Raw genomic sequence first — 27,458 nt, 5'->3', positions numbered from 1 at the left:
ATTACACTGAGAAATACATTAATTATTGCAGTTTTTAAAATCACAGAGAATGACTGACAGGCTTTCAGAGATCAAATTTTCCTTCCAGTCAAATCTAGTATTAACACCAAATGGTCCTTCTGGTGCTGAGAGCGTCTCTGGACGAGCACAAATGAAACATCTACCTCCTCTGTTGCATTCTTTCCTCTTCCGGAACTCTGAAAGAGTAACGCCTCTTATTGTTAATATTTCTAACCATTTGCTTCCGACTATTATCTGATGTTTCAGGAACTACCAGTTCATCCCCTTCTGTTAAAAAAAAAAAACAAAAGACAGCAAAGAACAATGATATTCTTTAAAGTGCTAAAATGCATTTTATTCATTAATCCCCAAGATGGTACAATGTCAATCAATACAAGCATATGCAATTCTGATTTTAAAAGTTGTGTGCTGATAATCACAGTAAGTAAGTAATTTTCAACAGAACATAAGTAAACAAATATATGCTGAAATCAAACATAGCTTACAAAGTATATTTTCACTTTTATTTGATTACAAACATAAAATGGTACAATTTTACTAGGAGAAAAAAAGAAAAATGTAGCTGCCTTGGTGTCCCGTCACTTTGGTTACCCCATCCTCAATATCTCTATACCAACTTCTCCCTCCTTCCAAGTATTTGTTTCAATGGCTTCAGATGTTGAAAAGTTCTTATTGTTAATCTGCACAGCAATCAGGCATAAACTCTGAATTATTCACAGAAATGATACCAACTAAACGTTTCTCTCATTGCAGGCAGATTCTTTACCATCTGAGCCATCAGGGAAGCCCATTATGTATACTAAAACATTTTCTCTCAAGTTCCAATTTGTAAGATGTGGAGTAAAGGAAAGGAATTGTGTTTCCTATACACTAGTTTCTTTATACTTGTTTATATACTAGTTTCTTTACCAAAGTAAGAATCTTATTCCTATTCCTACTCTCCTGTTCTTGGGGGGATACACAATCATATACACCTAGTCATCTAATGCCCATATCTTTCCATTTTAATACCTGGAAGTAAACAAAACTCTCAACCATGGACGCTGGAATATGGTGAACATACTGTAAAATAGACAACTGTATCCATACAACACGAGGAGTATCATTCTCTAAATGAGATAAGGAAAAAGAGAAAAGCCAACCTTTAGAGAAGTTTTTAATAGCCAGAAAGCTAAAGTGAGAAAAAGGAAGTGGGAAGAAAGCAAGGGGGCCTGTAAACCAAGCCAAAGTAACATGATCAGTAAAAGCAACAGTCTCCTTGTAGCAAAATAAATAACTTAGTCAGATTGCTTCCCTAATACCAAAAGTTAAAATGATAATTTTTAAAAAGTAGATGAGAATTTGAGAATTATGAAGGTAAAGCAGATGAGTAACAGTGGCAATGGGAGATTCTGGACAGCCAGAGGGCTACAAAAGCACTCTGAGCTCCTGAGAGATAAAAGAGAAATAGACAGAATAGGGAGAAGACAAGAAAGAAACAGAATCTCCAGGAAATAGGATTTCCTTTCCTTTCCAAAAGACAAAGACTACTATGTTGTCGAGTCTTCCTTCTCCAAACTCCACCTTTATTCCTGGCCTAGAGTAGAAAGATGAAAGCATAAAAAAAGACAAAATGGAAAAGGTTTTATTCCGTAGACACAAACTGGATAATGGACACATTTTAACATTATCATGGTTACAGTACACAGTGAGAACAGAGTAGATTTAATCTTACACAAATATTTAGACTTCCTCTAAGAAACAGATGGCTTCCCAGGTGGCGCTAGTGGTAAAGAACCCGCCTGCCAATGCTGAACTCAAGTTCAACCCCTGGGTTGAGAAGATTCCCTGGAGAAGGAAACGGTAATCCACTCCAGTATTCTTGCCTGGAGAATTCCATGGACAGAGGAGCCTGGCGGGCTATAGTCCATGGGGTAGCAAAGAGTTGGACATGACTGAGTGAGCGACTAAGAAACAGATACAAAATTAAGTATCGAGTCTTGGAGGGAGGGGCTGTAAAGCACAGGTTCATGGTGAATCCATCACTGAGCAGGACTCATTTCTAATACCCGAATGTCCTTTCTCAAGTCTAACTGAATATCCTCTTAGCATAGGACTTCTCCTGCAGTCACCTGTCTGTATACCAAGAAGCCTTCAGTGCCAAGAAGATGTACCAGAGCACCAAATCTGAAGCTAAGCATTTGTGTGTATGTTAGTACTAAAAACAAACAAGCAAAACAGAAACAACAAACTTTTGATGTTTTTTTTTTTTTGTTAGACGATACAAATTTATTGGAAGAGTATGGGGGAAAAAAAGAAAGGCATAAAGAATATAATTAATCCCAACTACCCAGAGATAATAGCTAAGTATAAACATTTTAATGCGTTTTCTTAATAGCAATGTTTTTCTTATATTTAAGTCAATTTTAATTATTATTTTTCAGTACATAATGTACCACTAATTACATTTGCATTAACTAGATCTACCACAAAAGATCATAAATTTATGATACCTCTGTTACGGAGAAATCTGTTGCTAAGACATGAGAATACTATATAGAAGATAGAATTATAATAATCTCTGTTAAAAATAAGATTTTAATTGTTCACAACTTGCTATTGAATGCGATGTGTGCAGTCTCCCTGGCTAGGACTCGCTCCGCTACTTTGGACACGGCCCTCGCCCTGTCCAGGGCGCTCAGGAGCCCGTCCCCTCTTCCTGACTCTGGGCCCTCCAGTCACTTCTTCTTGTCCCTGCTTCTTCTGCTGTCCACGTTGTTGTCAGCACTTCAAAAGTTTTAAGCGCTACGCACTGGCAGAAGCTGTACTCCAATAGTCCCGAATCAGTACTCTGGGTGAGTTTTCACAATTTTAGTGCTACCAATTTTGGTTAGGTTCTACAGTATTAAGAGTACAGAAGAGACATTCAGTTATACTTTTTCTATTAACCTCAGTAATCCACAGAAAATTAACAAGGTAGGTCAGAAACAAATATTTTGCTTATACAGTTATGTGAGCCTGAACAGAATGACTTTTTGTCAAGTAGTTTATCCCAATATACTGAGAGTATGATAGTGGTCAACTGCACAGATCCTAGAGTAAGGTACACCTGAATTTAAGTGGCTCTGCAGTCAGTTAAGTGGCTCTGTCTTTGGCAGTCAGCTTAGCGAGAATGTTTCTATGAAGCTCTCCTATTAATGTGTATTTTCTTACCTGCCATTTTATTTTTGAAATATATCAATCTAATCGTCTCCAAGCCTAAAAGATTTAATGATCCTTCACTGTTTAAGGGGCGAACCTAAAATAATAAAAAATAAAATTAATATTTTAACAAGGTTCAAAATTTAAATCATAAAACTTTGACATACTTGTAAAGCACACATTCTTAAGACTTTTATCTTTCCTCTTCAAAATGTAGCCTTCTCAGAAAATCTACAAAAAATTAAAATTAATTCTAACTAGAAAGGTATAAAATTATCTAATTCATAATGATAAAATTTTAAAGAAAGAGTATTCTTGGCAAAAAAAAAGTGAAATACATTTAAACCCTAAATTTAACTTTTAAAGCCACTAGCAAGCAGATGATGATACTAAGATATTAATACAGATACTTTAGGAATCTTATTTGAACTAAATGTACACACAGGACAGAGAATAAAACTGTATGAGGAAAGGAAGGTCTGTCAATAAATGGTGATGGAGCAATGGGTATCTACATGGAACAAATGAAACTGAATCCCTACTTCACACATTACACAAAAAATCAATTCCAAATGGATTACATATAAAGGTAGAAGGCGAAACTTTTGAAAGGAAATAAAGATCTTATCTTTAAGACACGGAGGTAGGAAACAGTTTCTTAAGGAAAAAAAAACCATGAACAATAAGAATGATACATTTAACTACATTAAAATTTATCACAATGAATTTTCAGCAATAATAATAAATGTTACCAAAATACACCATGAAAATTATTTGATAGGTCACAAACAGGAAAAAGATTCACCACACCTATCACTAACCCAGTATCTACAGTATATGAATAACTTCAATAAATCAATTAAAAAAATGATCAACTAAACAGAAATAGGGATAAAAAACATGACCAGGCATTTCACAGAAGAGGAAATATGAATGATGAAGAAACATGAAAGATTATCAACAGCATAGCTAACAGAGGACATACAAATCGACACCCCATGAGGTAGCCCTTGATAACCACAAATAAACTAGTTACAAAACTGAATACTGACAATGGCATGGGTCATTACGAAGTCATATACAGATGGTAGGAGTGTCAACTGGTACAGTTACTTTGGAAAAAACTGTCACTGTCTTGTAAAGCTGAACACTTGCATTCTCTGTGTCCCATCATTTTCGTTCCTCAGCATATGTTAAAAGAAACTCCTGCACATACACACCTGAAGACATATGCTGCAATGTTCACAATAGCAAAAAGCGGGGAAATAACTCATATGTCTGCTAATCAGAAGAATATATAGTGATCTATTCACCCAAGAGACTATTTTATAGCAGTGAAAAGCAATGAAGAAAAATACAGTACAATGTAACATGGATGACTCTTAGACACACAGTAAGTACATGAAGAAAGCAAGGCAAAAGATGATATACAACATTTTATTATTACCTCAAACACAAGCGAAACGAACAATACACTGCCTAGGAATATTTAAATATACAAAAATTCTGTATTTTAAGAAAAGCAAGGGAATGATGAACACAATGTTCAGGATAAAAAATACACAGGTAGATTCAGTGATATTTTGGTAATATTCTGGCTCTTAAGTTAGTTAATAAGAGGTCAGTTTATTATTATGCTTCCTTTATACATATTTCAAAATTCACATCGTAAAAATAAAAGGGAAAATTCATTGTAACCAGTCCGAATTTATAAAATCAAGGACCATATTTAGTTGTTTTATAAAATGTGGCAGTAAACAAGAGCTTTTTCCACTGTTAAGGTTTAAAATTGGGGCAGATTTTGAAATAAGATCTTGGGTACTTTCTTTTACCTATCCCTCTAAACCCTGTCCCTCAACTAATGACACATGCTACATATATCAAGCTATCCTTCTTCATTTTTTGCAAAATAGACATTCTCTAGTGGTAAAAATTTATGTTATCATGGGGGAATGTTAAAGGAAAATATTATAGTTTATTAGGAATATGTGAAACCTTTATTAACAGAACTTTGGTTCTAATTTTAATCACTTTTCTAGCCCATGAAGTTTGTCCTCACAGGATTAAAACTGCATACCATTATGTGAAAAACAGTAAAATTACAAATGAAATGCTCCTTCAGAGTTCCTTAAAGTGAAAGGTAACACTGGCATTTTAAGTTACAGAATGTATTATATTTTTTCATTATGATAATAATCATACTTTATATAGTGAAACTAAATGCAATAAAAATAGTATGGTGCTGAGCTACCTATAAAATTAACCAGCTTGAATTTTCTTTTTTCTCTTAGCAAAGTCCCAAATTCCCACTTATATTATTACATATGACAGAAAATGCTAAATTAGTGAAAAGCAGCTGAATAGTCATATAGTGTTTCACTTATACTCATTTGTTCACTTAGCCCATATGTTTCCTTTTTTCCTGGCCACACTACACGGCACGCAGGATCTTAGTTCCCTGACCAGGGACTGAACCCACGCCCGCTGCAGTGGAAGTGTGTAGTCTTAACCACTGGGCTGCAAGGAGGTCCAGGCCGTATTTTAATGTTAAATTACCTTTTTGAGTGGGAGAGTCTGAATCCATTCCATGGAGTTCACATCAAAGATGTCAACTGCATTTTCACTGTACACTGAGAGATACGGTGCATTGTAACCTGAGAGACAGGAAGGAGAGAACAGAAGGCTGATTACCTGTTAACTGTTAACTCCAAAACATTCTGAAAGATCTATGCTAAGGAACTGTAGAGTGGAATCCCACCAAATTCCAGTATCAATACAGATAAGCCACATCAAAACATTTTTGAAGTAAAAACCCCATCAATCATAAATGAAGAGGTTTTATGGCCATTATAATACAGAAGGAGTCTGTTAACACCAGGGGTATAATATTCCCTTGCCCAATACTAGTTCTATAAAGGGATTTCATTACATTTAAAATAACTGATTCCTAAAGTAGTTAAGCTCTTGACAGTGAAACAAAGCTACAGAGCAGAGAAATCTTAAGAATTAGGTTCACATTTATGAATGCGTGGTAAAGCATCTGGCACAAAAAATGCTCAACATATACTTATGGATGAACTGAACATCAATAAATGGTGACACAAACAAAGGTTAAATGATTACCCAGGCTAAGGTCACAAATTTTTGGCAGAGCTATTCATAAAAGCCAGATGTTCCAATTCTTATTCTAATTCCAATTCACACAACACTCTCAATTATTTTCTGACTAGGATTCATTCTAAACATGATGCCATAGACAAGAGTGTAAATTTCAAAAGAAACAAAACGTTAAGAATAGTTAAGCCTGGCTAGGTAGGATTACAAGTATTTTTCTTTTTATCTAGATTTCCCAATTTCTCTGTCGTAACATACGTGGCTCTTCTACATTTTCTTATACTGAACTTTTAAGCTTGACTGTCCTCATACCCACCATTCCTCCTATCTTGTTGCAGTGGAAGAGAATTCCCATCCTGCTCCATATCCTTCTTCCTGTGTTCTGACTTCCAGCCTCTTTGGCCTTCTTACTCTGTTTCTTATATTTAGCACAAGGTCAACCTTTTCCTGGCTCCCTAGTGGCTAGTTCCCTTCAGCATTTAAACATGCTCCAAGTATCTTCCACTAAAAACAAAACCGGCTGGATGAGATGCTCCTCCCGTGTGCCTCTACAGAACTTGTACTTTGGCTACCAGAGCACTTAGACCTTACTGTAACTTGTTCTGTCAGGAATCCCTTCTACTGCATTCTGTGCTCTGTGAGGGTGAGACTGTCTATTTTGCTCACTGTTATATCTCTTTCAGTGAAATAACACAGAAGTTTTATGAGTTTTATGAGCTGTTAATCTTCACAAGCACTGTATCTGGGGGGGACAATGAACATAACTCCTTAGGGTTATTCCAAAATAAAAGCATGCTGCTGCTAAGTCGCTTCAGTCATGTCTGACTCTGTGTGACCCCATAGACGGCAGCCCACCAGGCTCCCTTGTCCCTGGGGTTCTCCAGGCAAGAACACTGGAGTGGGTTGCCATTTCCTTCTCCAGTGCATGAAAGTGAAAAGTGAAAGGGAAGTCGCTCAGTTGTGTTTGACTCTTAGTGACCCCATGGACTGCAGCCCACCAGGCTCCTCCATCCGTGGGATTTTCCAGGCAAGAGTACTGGAGTGGGTTGACATTGCCTTCCTTGAAATAAAAGCATATGTGTTTTTAAAAATCTATCTAAGTAAAATATTCCATAAAACGATTAGCTTTAATTATGTTCCTGTTAATGTTGACCCCACTGGCCTAGGTATGGTTTAACTAGGTATGGTTAACTTACTACTACTACTACTAAGTCGCTTCAGTTGTGTCCGACTCTGTGGGACCCCATGGACTGCAGCCCACCAGGCTTCTCTGTCCATGGGATTCTCCAGGCAAGAACACCGGAGTGGGTTGACTTAACCATACCTTAATGAGGTTAACTAGGTATGGTTATTTTCTGTACCAAGATAATTAATGCCTAGGAAAAACCTCAAAGATGACTTAAAAAAAATGCTGTTAATAATTATAAATACACATAGGAGATGAAGTAGAAGGAAAAGGAAAGAGACAGCAAAGTAAGGCAGCCAAAAGTAAAACTCTTACAACAAGAGGAAGGATTCGCTGGCCACATCAGTTCCTGTTGTCTAGATCTTCGGCCCTGGCAGTCAGTGTATATTCCAATGCTGTTAAAACACAGCAGGTATTCTTTACTGGAGATTTCAACCGCACAGATGGCATCCATTGGTTGATGTGCAATAAATGAGAGTGTATTGTCATTTGAATGGAGCATACTGTATGGACTTCCTTCTCCATTCAGGGGATATCTTAGAAATCCAGACTGGAATCCCACACAGAGTTGCTCACTGAAGATTGCCATCCACTGGACGTTGTATGGGACTTGAATTTCCTTAAATTTTCTGTGACGCGTCTTGCTCTGAAATAGTTCATAACAGAGGACCTGCCTTTTCATAGCCACACACAAGCATGTAAGAGCTCCATGACGCACTTTTCCAGAAGTTATTGTTTGACAGCCTTTAGTTTCTGCCAGCTTATAAAAATCAGTCTCTCGCCCGTCCAGAGCTGACATAGGAAAAAGTCGGACGTGTCGATTTCGTCCTGAGATCACGGCAACAAGTTGATCATTTGGAATGAGTTCTATCTGATGAATCTTCTTATTGTCACCAACTCTAATAATTTCTGTGCAAATAAAGAATAATGAATCAACTGCAAAATAGTGTTTTGTTTATTAATCATATCCCAATTATACTCAAAGGAATATGTTAACTTATAATAAAGATAGAGATACAGAAAAACTAAGATATCAGAAACCATATGGAGAAAGAGGAAGATAATCACACTCACTGTAAGATAATTTAACCTACCTACAGTAAGGTATTAAATTTAGCACTGAGATTTCTGGCAGCCATGGCAAAGAGTTCCTATGTGATAAAACATGACAGATCTTTAAGAAAAACCTTTTCACTCTCACCAAATTCTAGTGAAGTTTTACCATGGGGTTACTATTTTTAAAAACTGACTCACATTTCATTAAAGGTATTTCTTTGGGTAACAAATTAATGAAGTTTAAATACATTGTTTTCCCATGATCTTACTTGATATAAAGATCAAATCAGTCAATCCTAGAGGAAATCAGTTCTGAATGTTCACTGGAAGGACTGATGCTGAAGCTCCAATAGTCTGACCACCTGATGCCAAGAACTGACTCATTGGAAAAGCCCTTGATGCTGGGAAAGATTGAAGGCAGGAGGAGAAGAGGATGACAGAGGACAAGATGGTTGGATGGCATCACCAACTCAATGGACATGAGTTTGAGCAAGCTCCGGGAGTTGGTGATGGACAGGGAAGCCTGGTGTACTGCAGTTCGTGGGGTCGCAAAGAACTGGACACGACTGAGCAACTGAAATGAACTAAACTGAACTGAACTGGATATAAAGACATAATTTAGAGGCATTCAGGAATGCTAAACTAAATGGGTTCCTTTTTTATTTCACCTAGTATTTAATTTCTCTCTAAAAAAAAATCTGTTGTATTAACTTGTGGAATAAAAGAACCCAACAACAAACATTTTAATGACTGTTACTGCTTCTAGTACATTAGAACAATGGAAAAATCAAGTTGTGTTTTTCTTTCATGTACTATCTTTAGAAATGCGGTCTGAGTTTATACAGCAGAACTGTTAAACAAAATGATACAGGAAAGAAAATACACATGGAAATTTTAGAACTCAAGAGGATTATAGAAATTTAAAAAATTATCTTTTGACTTATAAATGTATCAAATTAAGTCTGGAAAATTTCAATTACAGAATACATAAGAGCAAAGACTGTTCTTTTTAGAGTTTAAAATCTAGAGTTTAGAATTTTGTATCAATAATATTTTCTCCACAATATTTCCTCTTACCATCTTTGGTGACATGCACAACAAATAACCCTTCTTCATTCCCCAAAGCTATTCTTTCATGATCTATACAAGACACAAATATGAAATATTTTTATTACGTGAAAACTTATATAAAACTCACAGTATAAAACAGATAAAGAAATATGGTACAAAAAAACTGAAATAAAAATAATTAAAATATAGCAATAACTTATACTATTAAATTTCCTTTCAGATTACTGTAGTAAATATTATCTCATGTCTTTTTTAATAGAACAATCACTAGAAAATAATTTCTATCAATGCTTACAAAAATAAAGAAATGTTTATTCAATAAAAGGTGAAAAAAAACTCTATAGTTTGTCAGCACCCTGGATCCAGTTCCATTTCTCATTTGGAGACGGAAAAATTGTGAAAGGCATTTGAACTTTACTCATCAAACTTTTCATTATTTACTACAAAGTAACAAGAGTTGGCTTTTGTTACACAAGAAGATGGCAAAAATTTAAACTTCCAGACACAGAAGCTGCCATTTTTGAGGGTATTTTATATATGGGCAGTCTGTTACAAATTCCGTCTTACTTAAACTTTGCAATAACCTTTGCAAAGTAATTAGTACCTGTATTTTACCTAGGAAACTTATGCTTTATAAAACAGCTTATGCATTAAGAAGCAACTTTTTCGAAGTCACGCAAGGATAAAATAGATTTGGTAATAGGTTCATCTTTAGCACTGTTGCTTTTTCAGAGGAAAATACATTAGAAAAGTTTATTCATTCTTGTTTACTGAGAAATAAAGCTTTAATATGGTCTCATTCAGGCAATAAACATTTACTGAGCATCTGTGATATAACACATACTATGTCAGACATCAGGGATTCCTAATGAAAGCCAATCCCTGCTGACAAGGTATATAAACAATTATAACAAGATAAATGTTATAAATCCATACCTATGATTGCAGCTGCCTGGGTTGTTTTAATGAGGGGCAGAGTGCTGTCATAAGCCTCTTTGGGAACATAGACTGACCGGTCTCTGAATTTGTTTTTCTTCAAAATCTTGTGCAATTCACTCAGTACTCCCACCCACTTACTCTTCTCATTTTCACTATCAGCTAGCATCAGGATGGAACATTTGTTACTAGATGCTGAGAGCTGGGAAGCTGTGACCTAGAACAATTTAATCAAAATTCATGATATTAGAAACATCTTGACATCTTTTAAGCCAGCCATCTTTTAAGCCAGTTTTATGCTTATGCTAGTTTGCTTTGCATTAGCCAGCAAATGAGCACTCATTAAGTGATACCTTTAATAGAGTTTACTTATTCATAACGTTAGTGTCATTTGGAGAAGGCAATGGCACCCTACTCCAGTACTCTTGCCTGGAAAATCCCATGGACGGAGGAGCCTGGTAGGCTCCAGTCCATGGGGTCGCTAAGAGTCGGACACAACTGAGCGACTTCACTTTCACTTTTCATGCATTGGAGAAGGAAATGGCAACCCACTCCAGTGTTCTTGCCTGGAGAATCCCAGGGACGGGGGAGCCTGGTGGGCTGCCGTCTATGGGGTTGCACAGAGTCGGACACGACTGAAGCAGCTTAGCAGCAGTGTCATTTGTATTTTCTTTGCTACAGAGTGCCAGAATACATCACAAAAAACTCATTACACATAGTCATTTAACAACAGCCACTGACATTTATTGAGTAATAACTGAGCACTAGGCACTGATCAAAGCGCTTTATAAGTATTAACTCATTTAACTCTATCAACATCTTTCTCCAGGCAAGAATACTGGAGTGGGTGGCCATTTCCTACTCCACCGGATCTTCCCGACTCAGGGATTGAACCCGCATCTCCTGAATTGGCAGGTGAATTTTTTACCACTGTGCCACCTGGGAAGTCCGTCAAAATCTTTACAAGATAGGTATTAATGCAGAGAAATTAATTTCTCCAAGGGCACACAACTAGACTGGAATCCTGTGTCCAGGCTCATAAGTACTACACAATACTGATTTTCAACCCATTTTAAAAAAGTAAAAAATGCTCAGAAATACTTAGATTCTGTTACTTCATAACAATAACTTAGAGAAGACCATTTGAACTAATATTTAAATGAAGGTTTATCACTTTACAATGACCCTATAATCAGAATACTTACTTTATGTATATATGGATCCTTTATTAAAAGTAATTTAAGCAACAGAGACAATAAAATCCCACAATTAGAATCAGGTAAGATAAGTGCACCTGTGTAGGTTCCCTTGGTAGCTGGAAAGAGAACAGTTTTTGGTCTGGGAACTGAGAGACTAAGTATGGTCTTAGATACAAGATACATACTTGTACTAAGTATATAGGCATACCATCAAGAGAATAGTCCTTTTTTTTAAACCTCCATTATCTTACTTAACTCATCAGTTTGAGACTGCACTGTGTTAGACAGCCTCCAAAGATGTCTACCAACAATTTTTCCTACAAAATTTCACTCTTCTTATCTAAAAATGCAGTCTATTTCCCCTTCTTTTATGTCTGGGATGACCTCATGACTTACTTTGGCCAACAGAATATAGAAGGGTTATTGTGCCTGTTTTGAGCCTAGTCCTTAAAAGGCCTGGCAGCTTTTCTTCTCCTCTCTTGGAAGCCAGTCACGGAGAACTCAGCCAGACTAGTGAATGATTAGAGCCCACATGGAGAGAGTCTGCAAAGAGAACTGAGGTGGCCCAGAGACCAGCCAAGTACCAGGGTTAACAGCCAGAACCAAGGCCTCAGATGTGAAAGTAAGGCTGTTTTGGCTATTTCAGCCCCAAATGAGCTGAATGCAGCCATATGAGTGACTCTCCAGTTGACACCAGAACTGACCCACAGAATGGTGAAAAATAAATAAGCCGGTAAGTTTTGGAGTGGTTATTACAGAGCAATAGAACTGAAACATTCTAACTTGTAAACAAGATCTTAAAGAAACTTTTATTTTTTTAAAAAATTGAGAAATCTCACACTTATTCAATTCTTCTTCTTTTTTTTTTTTTGTACTACTTATCTGAAAATTGAATGTGATTCAAAAATATTATCCAAGATGAAACCTATTTTAGAAGCCATATATTCAAGCCTTCTATTGGTCTTCTACTAATTCAGTGTTCACTTTGCACAAATTGTCTGTAAGATTTGGTTATATTCCAAGTAAGTTTGTGATCTATAGAGAGAGGTAAAACATTTAGTTTTTAAAAGCAAATAATTTAGTGATCAAATTATAACACACAGACTTACTCTAAATATACAGGGTATATCTTTTCGACTTGCATGAATAACATCAGAAGCCAAGACTGAACTCACAGAAAATTCTTCATCCCTGAAGGAAAAGTGAAACATTAAAAGTTAGCGTATGTGGGGGCTGTGTGTGTGGTTTTGGGTTTGCATCTAAATAACACATATGAAGCAATCCTCAAAATTTAATTGCACAGAACACCCAAACTGAATTTTTAAAAATTTTGAATTTTCTTTCTTTGTAACTGATAGTGCCAAAAGTAACGTATCAGGTGTGATTTAACAGTGCCACATGACACAAGAGTTAGAAATGGTTTCTGGCTTACTCAGTGTCACAATGCCAGTAAGTACGGGACACGTGGATTTGGATCCTAGTAGGTCTCCAGCAGACTGTCCCCTCTTTGCTCTGATAATACATGTCAAGTGCCCTCAACACAGCTCATGTGACATTTTACTGTTCCTTCAACACAGCTCATCTGACGTGCTACTGTTCCTTAGGAAATCCTAAGATAGATCCCTTCCACAATAATCTATTCCTTGTGATTTCCTTAATTTGGTTATTGGTACCATCATTCTCTTGATCTTGAAGATTTGACATCTTAGTTTTATCTTTGATTCTTCTCCCTATCTTTCTATATTTGGTCCCTTAGCAGGTTCTGTTAAATTTTCCTTGCTAATATTTTAAAGTTTCTTGCAAATAAAGAAATGTATTTCTTTATGTTTCACATGTATGGGGAAGATAATGTGTTTTAGATGCTGGTATGAAATGCTTATGTGAGCCAGAACGGGAAATTTTAGTTTTGAGCACGGGTCTGGAGACATATGTTCGGGAGTCATCTCAATGCGGAGATGATGCTTGAAGCTATAGGAGTATATAAGATCACTGAGGGAGAATGCCTGGAGTCTCGAGAAGGGGTTGAGTAGAGGAGAGAGTCTGAAAATGAGACCAGAAACATTTAAGAGATGTATTTAACTTAAATGTTCACGGCTTCATTTTACATTCCAAGAGCCTGTCTGATTTTGAGATTTTCATTTCCTTTCCTCACATTGAAATTATACTGAAGCCTTTGCTTTAGGTGATGATACAGACATTACACATTAGGCCTCTAGTACCCCAGAAGCCTTTAACTGGTCTTTTGGTTTTCAAGCATTAACCTCTTTTCCCAGACCCCCAGACCCAACATGCATACACACGCACATCATCAACCTGTTCTATAACTATACCATACTTCCAGTTTGTAATTATGTTGTGATTACAGTATTAGTAAATGAGAAAATTACTGTGAAATTAGATTTAAATAAAAACATGGGAATATAATCAGAAGAAAAATCACACACTTTGTATTTCTGTGTTGCAAAGATACACATATTTTCATCTCTGAAACTTACCTCATGTCAATCACTTGACTGACTACAACACTGGGCTGAGATGCCTTTCCTTCGGCAATATCGTACAGAAAGAGCTTGAAGTCACAGACTACAGCCAGTGCTCTTTGCCATCCTTTCTTCACTCCAGCTGGCTTAGGGATCTTAGGCAAACAAACAAGCAAAACAACCCGAACTAAAACGTCAATCAGAACCCCTTTAATTACACATGTAACTGCAGGGTGAAAACCTAAAGACAACATACACATGCTGTACGTCTGCCACCGTGGTTGGTAAAGCAGCAGATGGAACACATACATCATTAATGACATGAGCAAGAGGGAGAACACATTCTTCAAACACGGAATGACATTTGATTCTGAAAAATTTTTAACAGTATCATTTTAATTTTCTCTAGTAATTCATTAAAATAACATTCATAGATTTCTAAGTGGCATAAAAGCCAAATTTGGTAATAGGATGAAAGGCAGTGTACACTTTAAATATTATTCAAGATTATAAGTAAGATTACGTCTTGACAATATCTCATACTTCATAAGCATATACCACCTCTCCAGCAAGACTAAGTGCTACAGATTCCTTTAAGGAGATTTAAACATCTGAACATTACGCTGTAGGGACAGTACAGAAAATTTTGAGACACTTTAGAATTTATTCCAAGCAAAAGCCAGGTTTTTGTTTTCAAATCATTTCTCTGAATGAAATAAAATTGTTAGGTGAATTTTATTCTCCGAATTTTCGGTCAAGGACTATGTCTGTAAGGTAATTGACTTTTCTTAATTCATTAATAAACCTTAAAAGATTAGTCTAAATCCAACCTAACCATACTTACCCTGACATGCCCTTCATATGCTGTTCCTATTCCTTTCTGTGGATCTATACCCAGAGGACCTTTTGTCTGTTCAGGAGGAACTGGACAAGCAGTTGGAGCTTTGTTTACACAAGTTATGTGACATGAAAATCCACACACTTCGGAGGGGAAAAAAGAAACAGTGTTCAAGAAAAATTCATTTTTACAAAGAGAACATTCACTGAGCACTCATTATAGGCAAAGTGTCACGTCAGATGAATGCTTATCTCTGGTTTTATTTTAAACCATTTTTGTCATCTGGATTTGCTCATAGGTAAGACTTGGAATGAGAAATAGTAAATACTTCTTTTCATTACTGTAATATTATTGTTCTGTATTAACACTAGTGATCAAAATGAGAAGCAAATAAATGGCAAAAAATCTAATCTTGAGAATAAAATGACCGTTTTAAACTGAATTTCTAAAAAAGCAGCTTCTGGAGTTCTAACTCTTCATCTCACTGCAGTTGGGTACTTATTCTGAAATTTCTCTTACAGGAATCACTGATGGACATTAAATTACCTGACATCTCTGCAATATCTGGCAAACTTTACCAATCCCTCTCTTTGAAATTTAAATGGCTCAATGATTAAAAAGGTATTTACATTTTAGGAGTTGTTGATATTATTATATATATTTAAACTACTACTAAGATAATAACAAGAGTTATCTTTCTTGGGTGTTTTTAATTTTTTGCAATAATCTGCAATAATCTAAGAGAGGTACAATGCCACCATTTACATATGACTTTGCAGGGGTCACAGAACTCATAAGTGACACTGCTGGAATTCAAAACCAGGCAGTCTGGCTTAGAGCCTGCATACATTACTACTAACAGTATGGCCATGAGACCTCTTGATACTTACATGATGAACCTGAGATAAATAAAAATAAACTCTCTCCCATTGAGACTTGGTTGGTTGAGAATTAAAGGTTAAAATATCTAAAATGAACAAGCTTGTTTGGAGGGGTGACAGACTAAGAATATCTATTCAGACAATTCCTACTCTAGAGGGGATCCTGGAGAATATTTTGAAAGAATAAAAGTGGAACTGAAGCGATAGCATCATGGGAACACATACACATGGGGAAATGAACTGAATATCACAAACAGATATAAAACCAACAAAGAAGGAAGAGGGACTAGCATTAACTATCAAAAACTATCCATCTTCTGTAAGACAGCTCATTCACTTCTAAGTAGAGGATCTAACAAATTATAATTTGTTTTACTAAGCAAAAAAATCTCACTTTTATCAGGTAATGGAAACAACAAAATTATTGCCTTATACTGAATCTAACTTCAATCAACCAAGAAGACTTAAAATGACAGGAATCTTGAGAGGCTATAACCACATTATACAACATTTATAAAAGGTTGGGCATAGTCTAATGTGTCCCCACTGTTTTATAGGGTAGTTTCAAAGAGTCTGAAGAAAGGCCCAATTTCATGGCATGGGACCTGAGAAGGGAAGAGAGTTGGAAAGATCTCAAAAATTCCTACTACAGAATTGCAAAGGATTCTGATTCATAAAAAATGACAAGGGACCTAAAGCCAAGCAGTTGCCCAGGATTCCTTCTGATGAACAGATTAAAAAAGTCACATTTGTAAGTACTGGCGAAGTTTCACAATGAGACAAGGCTTAAAAACTGTACAAATTCTTCCTGTAGACTTTAGACCCTTCCTAGTCAATGGCAGAGCTTATTCATTCTCAGATTATTATGTTATCTTTATCTTTTAGCTCCCCTTATTTATATTTCCCAAGGCTTGGTCCTCATATTTACTCTCTTTTTCACTCTTATGTTTTCCCTGGAAAACATCATTCATATTCATCACTTCACATATTCATAACTCAACTCTCTTATCTCTCATGTCTGCCCATTTTCTTTTGTTTTAAATCCAAGCATCTAAGAGACTAGTTAGGATAATACAATCTGGATCTTCTCCGTGAGTTGTGAGAACTAGTCAGACATAGAACAGTGCCTAAAAGCAGAGAGCAGGCGTTATGCAAGCATGTGATGGATGAATCAATGAATGGTAGGGGGAATCCTCTGCTACTAACACTGGGAATAAAATATCTTTTGAGGCATTATAGCAGACATTTAATATTTCTAAAAAGATGCCACATTGTTTACTTAATAATAACTTCTCTAACAAACTAAGCAAGAGTAAAATTAAATGAACAGATTCAAGAATAGCTTTCACCTGTTTTGTCATATAGGTTACCATCTGGGGGATCACAAATTCACCTGAATAACGAAACAAAGGTGAACGTAACACAAATGTATCTCTCCGGAACATGCTTCTAGGAACTATCTGTCTAGTTTCCAATACTCAACAGACTTTAGCAAGGTGCTCAGTTTATTATCCAAAGAAAAGCAAATGATTAAGTCAAATAAATAAACATTTATATACCTTCTAAAGAGAAAGCTTTTTGATTACAATTTAGGGAGTAAACGTTAGGACTCTAAAGTCACATTTTCTTACTATTTAATTCTTACCTTCACAAGAACAGCCTTGTCTTATCAAACCCACCATCAAAGATGTACACTGATGACACTTGGTGGGAGTAGTAAAAGACTTGACAAAAAACTGATGAATCTTGCGCTGCAAAACAAATTGATAAAAATCATTTAAAAATTCATTAATAAAAATCACATTTCCATAATGTGAACCTCTGTGAACACACCAGCTGCTATGTTTTCTAATTCGAAATTAGAATGTTTTCTAATTCCTTTCTATAATTCATACACTTAAAATATTTTTATTAGACAATATTGAGCTGGAGATAATGTAAGATAATGTAAGAAGTTAAATGATAATCAACTGCTCTTGAATGCCACTTGAAAAGTTATAAAATAAATTGTAGTTTTTTTTTTCCCCACAAATTTTGACTTCAGGGCTTTTGTAATTCCTCAGATTGTGCTTTGGCAATGAGTTGAGTAAAAGTTTCCGTATTTATACCTATATAAAAAAAAAGAAATGGGCTTTTATATCTTCATATGAAAGACAAAGAGTAATTTAAAACTCCTGTCCCTACTATAAACCACGTATTTGATTTTCTGAGACCAAGAACAAATAATATGTTTAACAAATATCTTTCCTCCCTTGGAAGCAGGCAGTATGACACTTGAGCAGATAAGAACACACATGTATTATTCCAGAGACAGACTGAAAATCCAGCATTTAAAGCAGTCATGCAAACCAATCTATTCTAGAAGTTCCTTGGGACCTAGTTTCAAAGCAGCATTCGGATTTGACTTTATTCTAAGTAGAATACAGGCTGTCTTTCAATGGCTTTATAATTTCTGTATGTGGCTGAGCAAAAGTCAAAGTGCAGATATTGTGCCAGTGCTTCACTATTATCTCATTTAATGGAGACAATGCCTCTGGGAAGATAGGTATATTTCTTTTTATAGATGAATAAAGTGAGACTCAGAGAGATTAAATAAGTACTAAATAATAATAGTTAGTTACTGGTAGAGTTAAAAGTCAAGCCCAGATCTGATTCTGCCATCTTTCAAAGTCTGACTATTCAAAAACATGTAAATGAAAAATATGATCTTAAAAAAAAATCAGATGGCATAAGACATAGTTAGGTCAACACTAGGAGCCTCCATGCCTATGAAAAATATCTAATTTGTTAACATCACATCAATTTTTGCTCAACATTTCTCCTGTATACTGATCTTATTCTTAGTTTCTTGCACTTTTAGGAACTATTAGAGTAAAATTTCTAGTGCTGATAACATTTTCAGTTGTTCAAAATGAATTAATGAAACAATTCAGTTTGTTACTAATTTGTTCTGTAGGCTTTTAATACAGTGAAAGAGTAGTTAACTGCTCAAGGTAAGTAGCTCTGTCCTTTTTTCCTTTTTCCAAAAGATAAGAAGACATGTTTGAAATGACAATAATGAAACAACTGTGCCAGTGACAAATTTAATAGTATCACTTCACACTATCCAAAAATTACTTACAAAACACATTCATTGTACACTTCTTCTCCAGAGATCTACTCAGAATATCATAATTTTAACTGAGTATGCAACAATAGGAAATATAAACAACATTTTAGCAGAACATTAATTTTAAATGATCAAGTGGCAGGTGCTGGTTAAACTGTAAGACATAGACATTATTTATTAATAAAGATTAAAAGGCCCATGTTTCACTCATTCCAACTAAGGATAGTATAATATATAACATGCGCTCGTGCTAAGTTGCTTCAGTGGTGTGTGACTCTAGGGTCTATTCAGTCCTAAATTCTAGACTACTTGGCTTCTGGAGGTTTCTAAGATCCCCTTTCTTGTCTTCTGGTCAATATCTGATTTCTAATACTTCCACAAAAGGTAGCTGGAGGAAGAGAAAAAAAAAAGTCTAGTAAAAGGGCATTAAACCTAAAGCATGAACACATTAATTTTAGGTTATGCAGTAATTTGGAGTATAATGAGAAATAACTATAACCTCAAAATTTAAAGAGGTGGATATGAAGAAGTGTTCTTTTCATTCCTATTTTGTTGGTGCTGCAGACTTCAAGCTACTCAATGGATGAGGTAAAATACTTTTAATAAAAGATGTGAGAACAAAGTAGAGCCAATCCTTCTTGCAAACTTGCAAACTAGTGGTTGTACACAATTAGGATTCAACACTATAGCAGACAAGTAAAGGTGACTTTATCTGGAGCAAACCCTTCTTAAATATTTCTTAAATAACTTTTTTTCCCTTTTAAATACTTTTATATTGAGATAATTGTAGATTCAATCTTTTAGAAACCATGAAGTAAACTTTATTTTGTAGAGAGGGACAATAGGTGTACAAAAATTAATATTCAGTCCATGAAATATTATCACCAGAGCTTCGTGGAGGGCCCTCCAATTTAATTTTGTCTTACTTAAAAAAAAAAAATCATCCTGATGATCCACCGTCAATCTTTCCCCATGAAATCGATCACCCAATCTAATGTGATCTACACAGGTCCTTGGATATGTATATATCCTTATGAATTAGACACATTTGGGTGCTGATAACTTATATAAATGTGATTTTGTTGCACTTCAGCCATATTTTACCTATCTTTCTCCTATTTCCAACTCTGCTGACATAAACAGCAGTAAGCATCTCGTTATAGTTCTGTGTAAAATTTTTTCTTAAGGAATGAGATGGTTGGGTTAGATGGTATATGCTCATTCCATACTAACAGACTTCAAAACAGTGAATTTCAGAAGATGGAAATAAAGCAAAACAATTTGCATGTTTGTCCTACCTTTCTCAGTGGTGATTATTTCCATTCATATAGAATTTATTCTCTTTCTCAGCTTTTATGTTTGTAATTTTGAGGAAACCAGTAGTAAAAATCATGCCAAATACAAAAAGCAGAAGAAATCCATTCTCTCTCCCTCTTTGTTTTTTAGAACACACCATGCTTATAACTAGATTGAATACCTTCGATGGAAAGCCAGTTGAACCAGGGCATCCCTTTTTCCTTAAGGTTGGTGTATGAACTGGAAGTGGAGTAGAGTCTACAGTCTGAATCCAGGGGAAAAGAGGAAATAAATGTCATAAAACACTCCATCTACTTCAAACATCATTTAAAATAAATGTAAGTACAGCCAAACAAAATAGCATAAGGAAAAATTATCTCAAGGAACTAAAATTCTCACTGTTGATAATTTAAATTCTGTCTGCAATATCTACAAATAAAACATTAGTATTTGTTCAATTTGTAAAAACTACTTCAATCTGGAAATTTAAAAATAAGTAAGTTGTAAAAGAGAATCTATAGACAAACATAAGAAAGTCATAGCATCTCGCCTACATTAAAAATGAGGATATTTAATTTTAATTTTCAAGTTCAACTGAAAATACCATATTAATTCTATAAAATATCTGAGAGTTTTTATCAAGATTTATAATAAAATATTTAGAAGAGTCCTTTAACTCCTTTGACTTCTGTATACAGAATGCATATTACACATATGGAAAACAATTCTGTGGATTTGTGTGTTTGTGTGTAGAGATTAAGAGAGAGTGAGCGAGCACCTGTGAGACAGATATAGAGATATACTGATTGATGGGTTGATTAGTGGGATTTTGTGAAGAAAGTAATTTCTAAGAAGGGAGTTAGATTATTTAATATGATTGGAATTCAGAACTGACAGAAATTTAACTACAAGTTATATCTTTATGCAGTATTTCTATTAAGATATTTCTTTGAATGAAAGGATTTTACTGGATGCTATTGCGGAAAAAAGAGAGATCACTTATTAGCAAAGTGTAAAAAAAAATACACAAAGAATGACTTCCTTTAGGATGCTAAGCAAGCAAGAGGAAAAAGCTAGCTTTGTATAAAGTTACAGAATATTCTAAAACATTTAGAGAAAAAATGAATGGTCCCTTTTTGTCTCTGTTACCATGTAAGCTCCAAAACCCAAATATTTTATACACATGGAATTTAGGTGGGCTTCTCAGAGTTTTCTATTTAATTGTGAGTTTAGTTCTAATTTCAAGCTTGAAAAAAGTATTAAACTCAATATTTAAAAAAAAAAAACATGAAATAACAGAGAGGAATACAAAACCTTTTTGAAAGTTACTAAAGAAAAATTCACAGGAAACAGAATTGTCACTTGAATTTACACAGAAAGTCCAAGAGAAGTTTTCAGAATTAGAAGGAGTGAAGTAGGGGTGCTGAATCCAAGATCAACAGAATTCATAAAGAATAGCAACACCTAGTTTAGAAAACATTTTTAAAAGGTCCCATTCACCAGAGCAATAAAAACTTTAAGGTATCTAGGAACAAATCTAACAAGCAATTTGGAGCATGTTCGTGAAGAAAATAATGAAACTTCATTGAAGGATATAAAAGAGTACCTAGACATTGTTCATAGACCAAAACGCCCAATACCACAAAGAGACGAATTCTCCTTAGATAATCTATAAATTTAAATCCAATCAAAAGCTTTACATGGAACCTACACGCTGAACCTAAAAATCATATATAAAACGAAAGGGTCAAGAAGTAAAGGAACAAGGTACTTGGGAGTGGCTGATCATAACAGGCATCAGGAATTATTTTAAGGCTACAATAAGACTATGTGACATTGGTGCAGAAATAGACAAAAAGAACAATGAAAGAGAATAGAGAATCCCCAGACAGACCCATTTATATAAAAAGCAGAGATAGCCTTACAAATCAATAGAGGAAATACAGGAGAGCTGGTTGTTCGTATGAGAAAAATAGATTAGTACCCCATTTCTCATAACACCTAACAACAAAGTTTAGTTTGTTTAAAGTCCCAAACACGTAAAAGCAAAATTTAAAAAATTTTAGAAGAAAATATGGAAGATAATCTTTATAACTGCTGCATAGGGCAGAACTGTTTTAAAAAGACAAAAAGCAGAAGTCATAAAAGAAAAAATTGATAAATATAACTACATTAAAATAAAAACTGTTGCAAGGCAATAAGATATAAAAAATAAAAATTTTAAATAAGCCACAGACTGGAAGAAAGTATTTGCCACGCATATAGCCAGCTAGGAATTAGTATCCAGAATACATAGAGAACAATCACAAAACAACTGGAAAAATAATTCAATAGAACAACAGACAAAAGACATGAACAGACAAATCACCAATGCTCAATAACACATAAAAAGATGTTGAATAACACTTGAAATCAGAGAAATGCAAATTAAAACAAAAATGCCACTCAATACCCATCAAATAGATAAAAGTTAATGTCTGACAGTACAAAGGGTTGGCAGAATGTGGGGAAATAGAGGAACTCACTCACACACACTGCTGGTGGGAGTGAAAATTGGTCCAACCACTGTGGAAAATAATTTGACAAGATCTAGTTAAAGCTGAAATGCATATTCCACACAATCCAATAATTCCACTTCTAGGTATATAGGCTAAACAAACTCTGCACATGTGCAAAAGCAGACAGCTGTTAGGATGTTCACTTCAGCATGAATTGTAATAACAAAAACTTGGCAACAACCTAAATATCCAACAACAGGAGAATGGATAAATAGTTGTGGTATATTCATACAATGAGATATAATGCAATAGTTACAATGAATGAACGAAGTGGACATGTATCTTTATATGATGCAGATAACCTCTGTGTAAAATTTAAATATACAACAAACACTATTATATTATTGTTTATGAATACAAATGAAATAAACATGTAAAAGTAAGGAAGAAAAGGAGTACCTCGATTTCAGGTTATTCAGATATGCCTGGGAAAGGGGAGGGGTAATGGTATAGGGTAGGATGTTTCAACTGTCTGGAATATTTTCTTTTTAATACAAATTTTGGAGCAAAATGTTTACACATCTTAAATGTGTGGATGGTGGTTATGTGGGTGGTTCTAATATTATTTTCTGTATGCTTGAAATATTTTAACATTAAAATAAAAATGCATGAACTCAAAATATTAAAACAATGATAATCTAAAAAATCAGATGGTGTCATCAACTTAACCTGTCTGAGGTAGTATACACCACGGGGTTGGAAAAAAATCAAGTTAGAATCTGACTACACCTCAAACTTCACTTCAGACAGCTTTCCAAAGGGGACTCTCTGCTTCACCTGGAATGCCAGACACAGCTCTGAAGACCAAGTGGGAGGCAAAGGAGCTATGTCAGAACTATCATGCTTGAGTAAATAATCAGAACTAGATCTGAGTCAGGACGGCATTAACTGAGGAATAATATATCCTTTTGACTTGTTGAGAAAAAGATCTCTGTTGAGAAAAATTGACTAATTGGCTGTTTAAAATCATTTACTTACTTAAGGTGCAAATACACTATTTTTGCATTATTAAAGGCATGATTTAGTTGCATACCTACTGCTGATTAATACTTATAATAAACTATTGAGTTGCCAGCAGTGGCAGTTTTAAGTTCTGCTTATGAAGGAACAGTTATGTCGTATCTTCATTAGATTTATTAGAATTAAAATATGAGAATGGCACCTGACATTGCCATGTATCTATAGTTTTTATAATTCCAAAATTCACATAACTCTGTCCTCTGTTCAATATAGCTCTCTACTTAAAATTGGGGGGACCATTATTTACTTCAGTTTTACAATCCTATCTATATTATCAGTCAAATGTAATGATCTCCAATATGCTGTGATTTATTACACAAAACATTTGTTAAAAGGAGGAGAGTCAGATTTCACTTGTTTTTGCAAGTCCCTCTTTCCTGACACAAGTGAAAAGTTGAGGAGCAAGACTGCTCCAATGAGGCACCTTAACTGGCTCAGCTTCACTAGATGTGGAAGGAGAGGTGGACCTTGACTGGATGTAAAACTTGACGTTCGGATTCCGTACATATGTGTTCTCAACGGGATCAGTCTAGGAAAATAAGTCAGGAAAAACAAAAACCCAAGACATCACTTTTAAACAATGTGCAGCTCTTAGTAAATTTCTTCAAGGCATGATCATGGCAACAGTCTCAAGAAAGGAGAATAACAAACTTCACTCTGAATATTCACAACAGGGATGTGTCATTATACAGCCTCATAACCACTAGCTTTAAAGAAAGGTTAAGATAACAACAGTTAACAAAATGCTCCAGTCTTCACCACTCATCTGTTACTTTGAGCTACTGTATGTTCTTTACTTGTATTTCACAAAATAAATCATACAAGTGAAATAAATGCAGAGTACTTAACAGAAATATGTTCTGCAGATTAGGAATAATTTTGTCCTTGGTAAGAATGAAACTTGGTTTGCTGTAAGGCATTAGTTGAAAGGAAAAGAAACTAACTTGTCAGCTTTGTCACTAAATTAAATCCTCTTTTTATTTTGCAGCAGTAGAAATATTCACACTTATATTCAGTTGCACCCTTTTAACCAAGTATTTTTAGTAGCTGAAGACACTTTGGGTTAAAATTTAGCATAAACAGTCCTATGGAGCACACTGATTGATGATATATTCAGTTTTGCAATTTTCAGAATTACCAGGATTGGGTTTTTTAAATGAAAGGCAATGAAGATGACTTGGGAGGATTAGGAAACTGGTTTCAAACATGTTGTACAGCAAGAACAATGCTTAGATTAGTATTTGCTATAAATCATCATTTATTACGGATCAATAAGAGCAATCAGCTTAAGGATTTTAAATATATACTAACAAGGTTTTTAAAAAAATTTCTTTGTTATTATTATGGTTCCTATTTCAGGGACTGGCTAGCTGGCTGGCCAGTCCGGAGCAGCCCTCTGCTGGTGCCCACATGTGGCCTCCCTTGGTAGTGGGCATGGGCAGGTATTCTGGCAAATTACAAGGGAAGACTTTGGGGGGGCCAACTAAGATGGCCACCAGCTGGGCCTTAAACCTTTAGCTGTAGGGTTAGGGAGAGGTGGGGAGAGGAAGGATCCCAGGAAGGGCACCCAGGGGACTTGGAGTAGCAGCCATGTACTAACAGCTAGGAGAATACTTCATATTTTAAAAACTGAACTACTGAACTGACACATCCCAGCTGTATGTTAGCTCAGTGTGTGAGATGTAGATAATTCCATAAAACTAGTATGACTTAAAGGTGGGGAAGCCAGGCCCAAATTTCATCTCTTGACTCCAAACTCAGTACTCTTCGTTGTACCAAGAAACCTCCATAGCAGACACATTCAAAACAATTTAGAGATCATGGAGGCTGACAAGGAACTTTGACCAGGATCAGACAGTAAGGAAGCAAATGGCACTCCAGACAAATTTTGCCTAGCTCACAATTTCACTAAAGGACAGCCATGGAGAAAGTTATCCATCTTACCTGTTAATCTGAAATATGACCCTAGGTTGGGAATAAGGCAAAAAAGTCTTTTATTTTCTAAAAATCTCCTTCTGGTTTCCCTAAGATTATATAAACTGCAAGCTGATAAAAAGTTTATGGGTGAGTGGGTTCAATTAAAATGGAATTGATAAGCAAAGCAATACTGATACATTTTACAATGAAGACGACTTAAATTTAAAATTTAATAAGAATTTTAAAACTGATTCAAATAATCAAGAGTTAATGATCTCATAAAGTTTCAAAGAAGTGTCCAAATAGAGGATTTGCTACTTGAAAAAATTGGATTATTTTAAGAAAATGTAAGCTTCTGACCTGTCACGCAGAAGCCTTTAGCTCACAGCTTAAAAGACATAAAATCAGAAGTTCCTATGTGAAGGATAATGCTGTTTAAAAAAAGGTGATAAAGAGAATTCAGAAAACAATTTGGTTCTGTTTAGGTTGAAATAGATTTTAAAATAAGACAGTGAGTTAAGACCATAAAAATTTTCTGGGAGAAGAAAATTTAATATAGCTAATATAGTGGCTTTGTTCCTCTGGGTCCAATTACTTTAAAACTCTTCAAAAATGAGAAAGGTAAGAGACTGGTGCTTCTAGTAGTACTGGCTGAAACTTTAAAGCAGGCCGGCACTTTGTGCCATAGGGACACAAGCTGACAGAATGTGGACACACTGTTTTATATACTTTCTTGTGCTAAAATTGGGATATACCACTTTAAGCCATATGTGTTCTAATGAGAGGTTCACATCATGACAACTGTCAAATCTAAAAATCAAGTTGGTAGCTAAAATATTTACTAACATATGTGACATTATGACAGTTTAATATTGGCAAAGGAAAAAGAAAAACATGATCACAGCTTAATCCATAATTACATAAATCAGTGACTCTTAAGGAATGATTGAGGCTTTAAGCACATACCTCTTGGCCCTTCCGAAGAATTATTGTCATTTATAAATCTTTTTCTCCTAACACATTTTTGCTCATCAATAAAATGAAAAAACAACAGAAATGAGAACAGATTTTAAAATTATTTTCCTAGTTGAAAGAGATCAAAACTGGTTATTCAGGAGTGGAAAACATTAAAATTTTAAAAATAACTCATCCTAAATACAGTAAAATAGAATAATGAAAATTTCCACACTAACTTTTTGGAGCTTTATGCTCTTAAAGTAAAAATAAATTCCAGAGATTAAACAAAATCAAGTTAATTTTGTTTAACAAAATTCAAAGTAAGAAATACTGAAATAATATTTTGAAATGGCATTAACTGACCAAATTAAAGAGGTGAACTATGCCATTTACAATGATACTGTGATTTAACAAAAAACATGCATATATAAGTGAAGTTTAAAAATTACCACTTTATTTTCCAAGTGTGTTTCTCATAAAAACAAGGACACAAAAGTTTGGTAAAAATGAATAAACTCATGGCAAAAAAATGTTGAATATCAAACTTAAAAAAAACACTTCCCAGGTCTTTTAAAAGACTAATAAAAGCTAACATCTAATTAGATTAATAGGTTTTAATATTTTCTTTCCTTTCTGGAT

General features: G+C 34.9%; 1 protein-coding gene across 27 annotated transcripts in view; it reads right to left on the bottom strand.

Annotated features, from left to right (window-relative positions):
- The window catches only part of CDC42BPA (CDC42 binding protein kinase alpha), a 297,854-nt gene that overhangs the window by 16,149 nt on the left and 254,247 nt on the right, over nt 1-27,458 (bottom strand). For 14 of the 27 annotated variants that reach the window (XM_086345011.1, XM_086345012.1, XM_086345017.1 and 11 more), the window contains 11 exons: nt 20,549-20,632; nt 17,608-17,713; nt 15,088-15,224; nt 14,259-14,398; nt 12,873-12,954; nt 10,565-10,781; nt 9,635-9,697; nt 7,817-8,410; nt 5,758-5,855; nt 3,214-3,298; nt 165-288 (listed from right to left, as the gene is read on the bottom strand). In XM_086345011.1, the coding sequence (XP_086201137.1) occupies nt 165-288; nt 3,214-3,298; nt 5,758-5,855; nt 7,817-8,410; nt 9,635-9,697; nt 10,565-10,781; nt 12,873-12,954; nt 14,259-14,398; nt 15,088-15,224; nt 17,608-17,713; nt 20,549-20,632 (1,730 nt within the window). Of the gene's footprint in view, nt 1-164; nt 289-2,260; nt 2,898-3,213; nt 3,299-5,757; nt 5,856-7,816; nt 8,411-9,634; nt 9,698-10,564; nt 10,782-12,872; nt 12,955-14,258; nt 14,399-15,087; nt 15,225-17,607; nt 17,714-20,548; nt 20,633-24,369; nt 24,475-27,458 lie in introns of those variants that run through there. The other 13 variants (XM_086345010.1, XM_086345015.1, XM_086345016.1 and 10 more) reach the window with 3 other exon arrangements.

Source organism: Bos grunniens, chromosome 16, assembly GCF_055505025.1.
Source record: "Bos grunniens cultivar Pamir isolate PY7600 chromosome 16, Bosgru_T2T1.0, whole genome shotgun sequence".
In the NCBI taxonomy this organism is placed as follows: Eukaryota; Metazoa; Chordata; class Mammalia; order Artiodactyla; family Bovidae; genus Bos; species Bos grunniens.
Note: the sequence above shows the minus strand (reverse complement) of the source record. Positions and strands in the feature narration are given on the sequence as shown.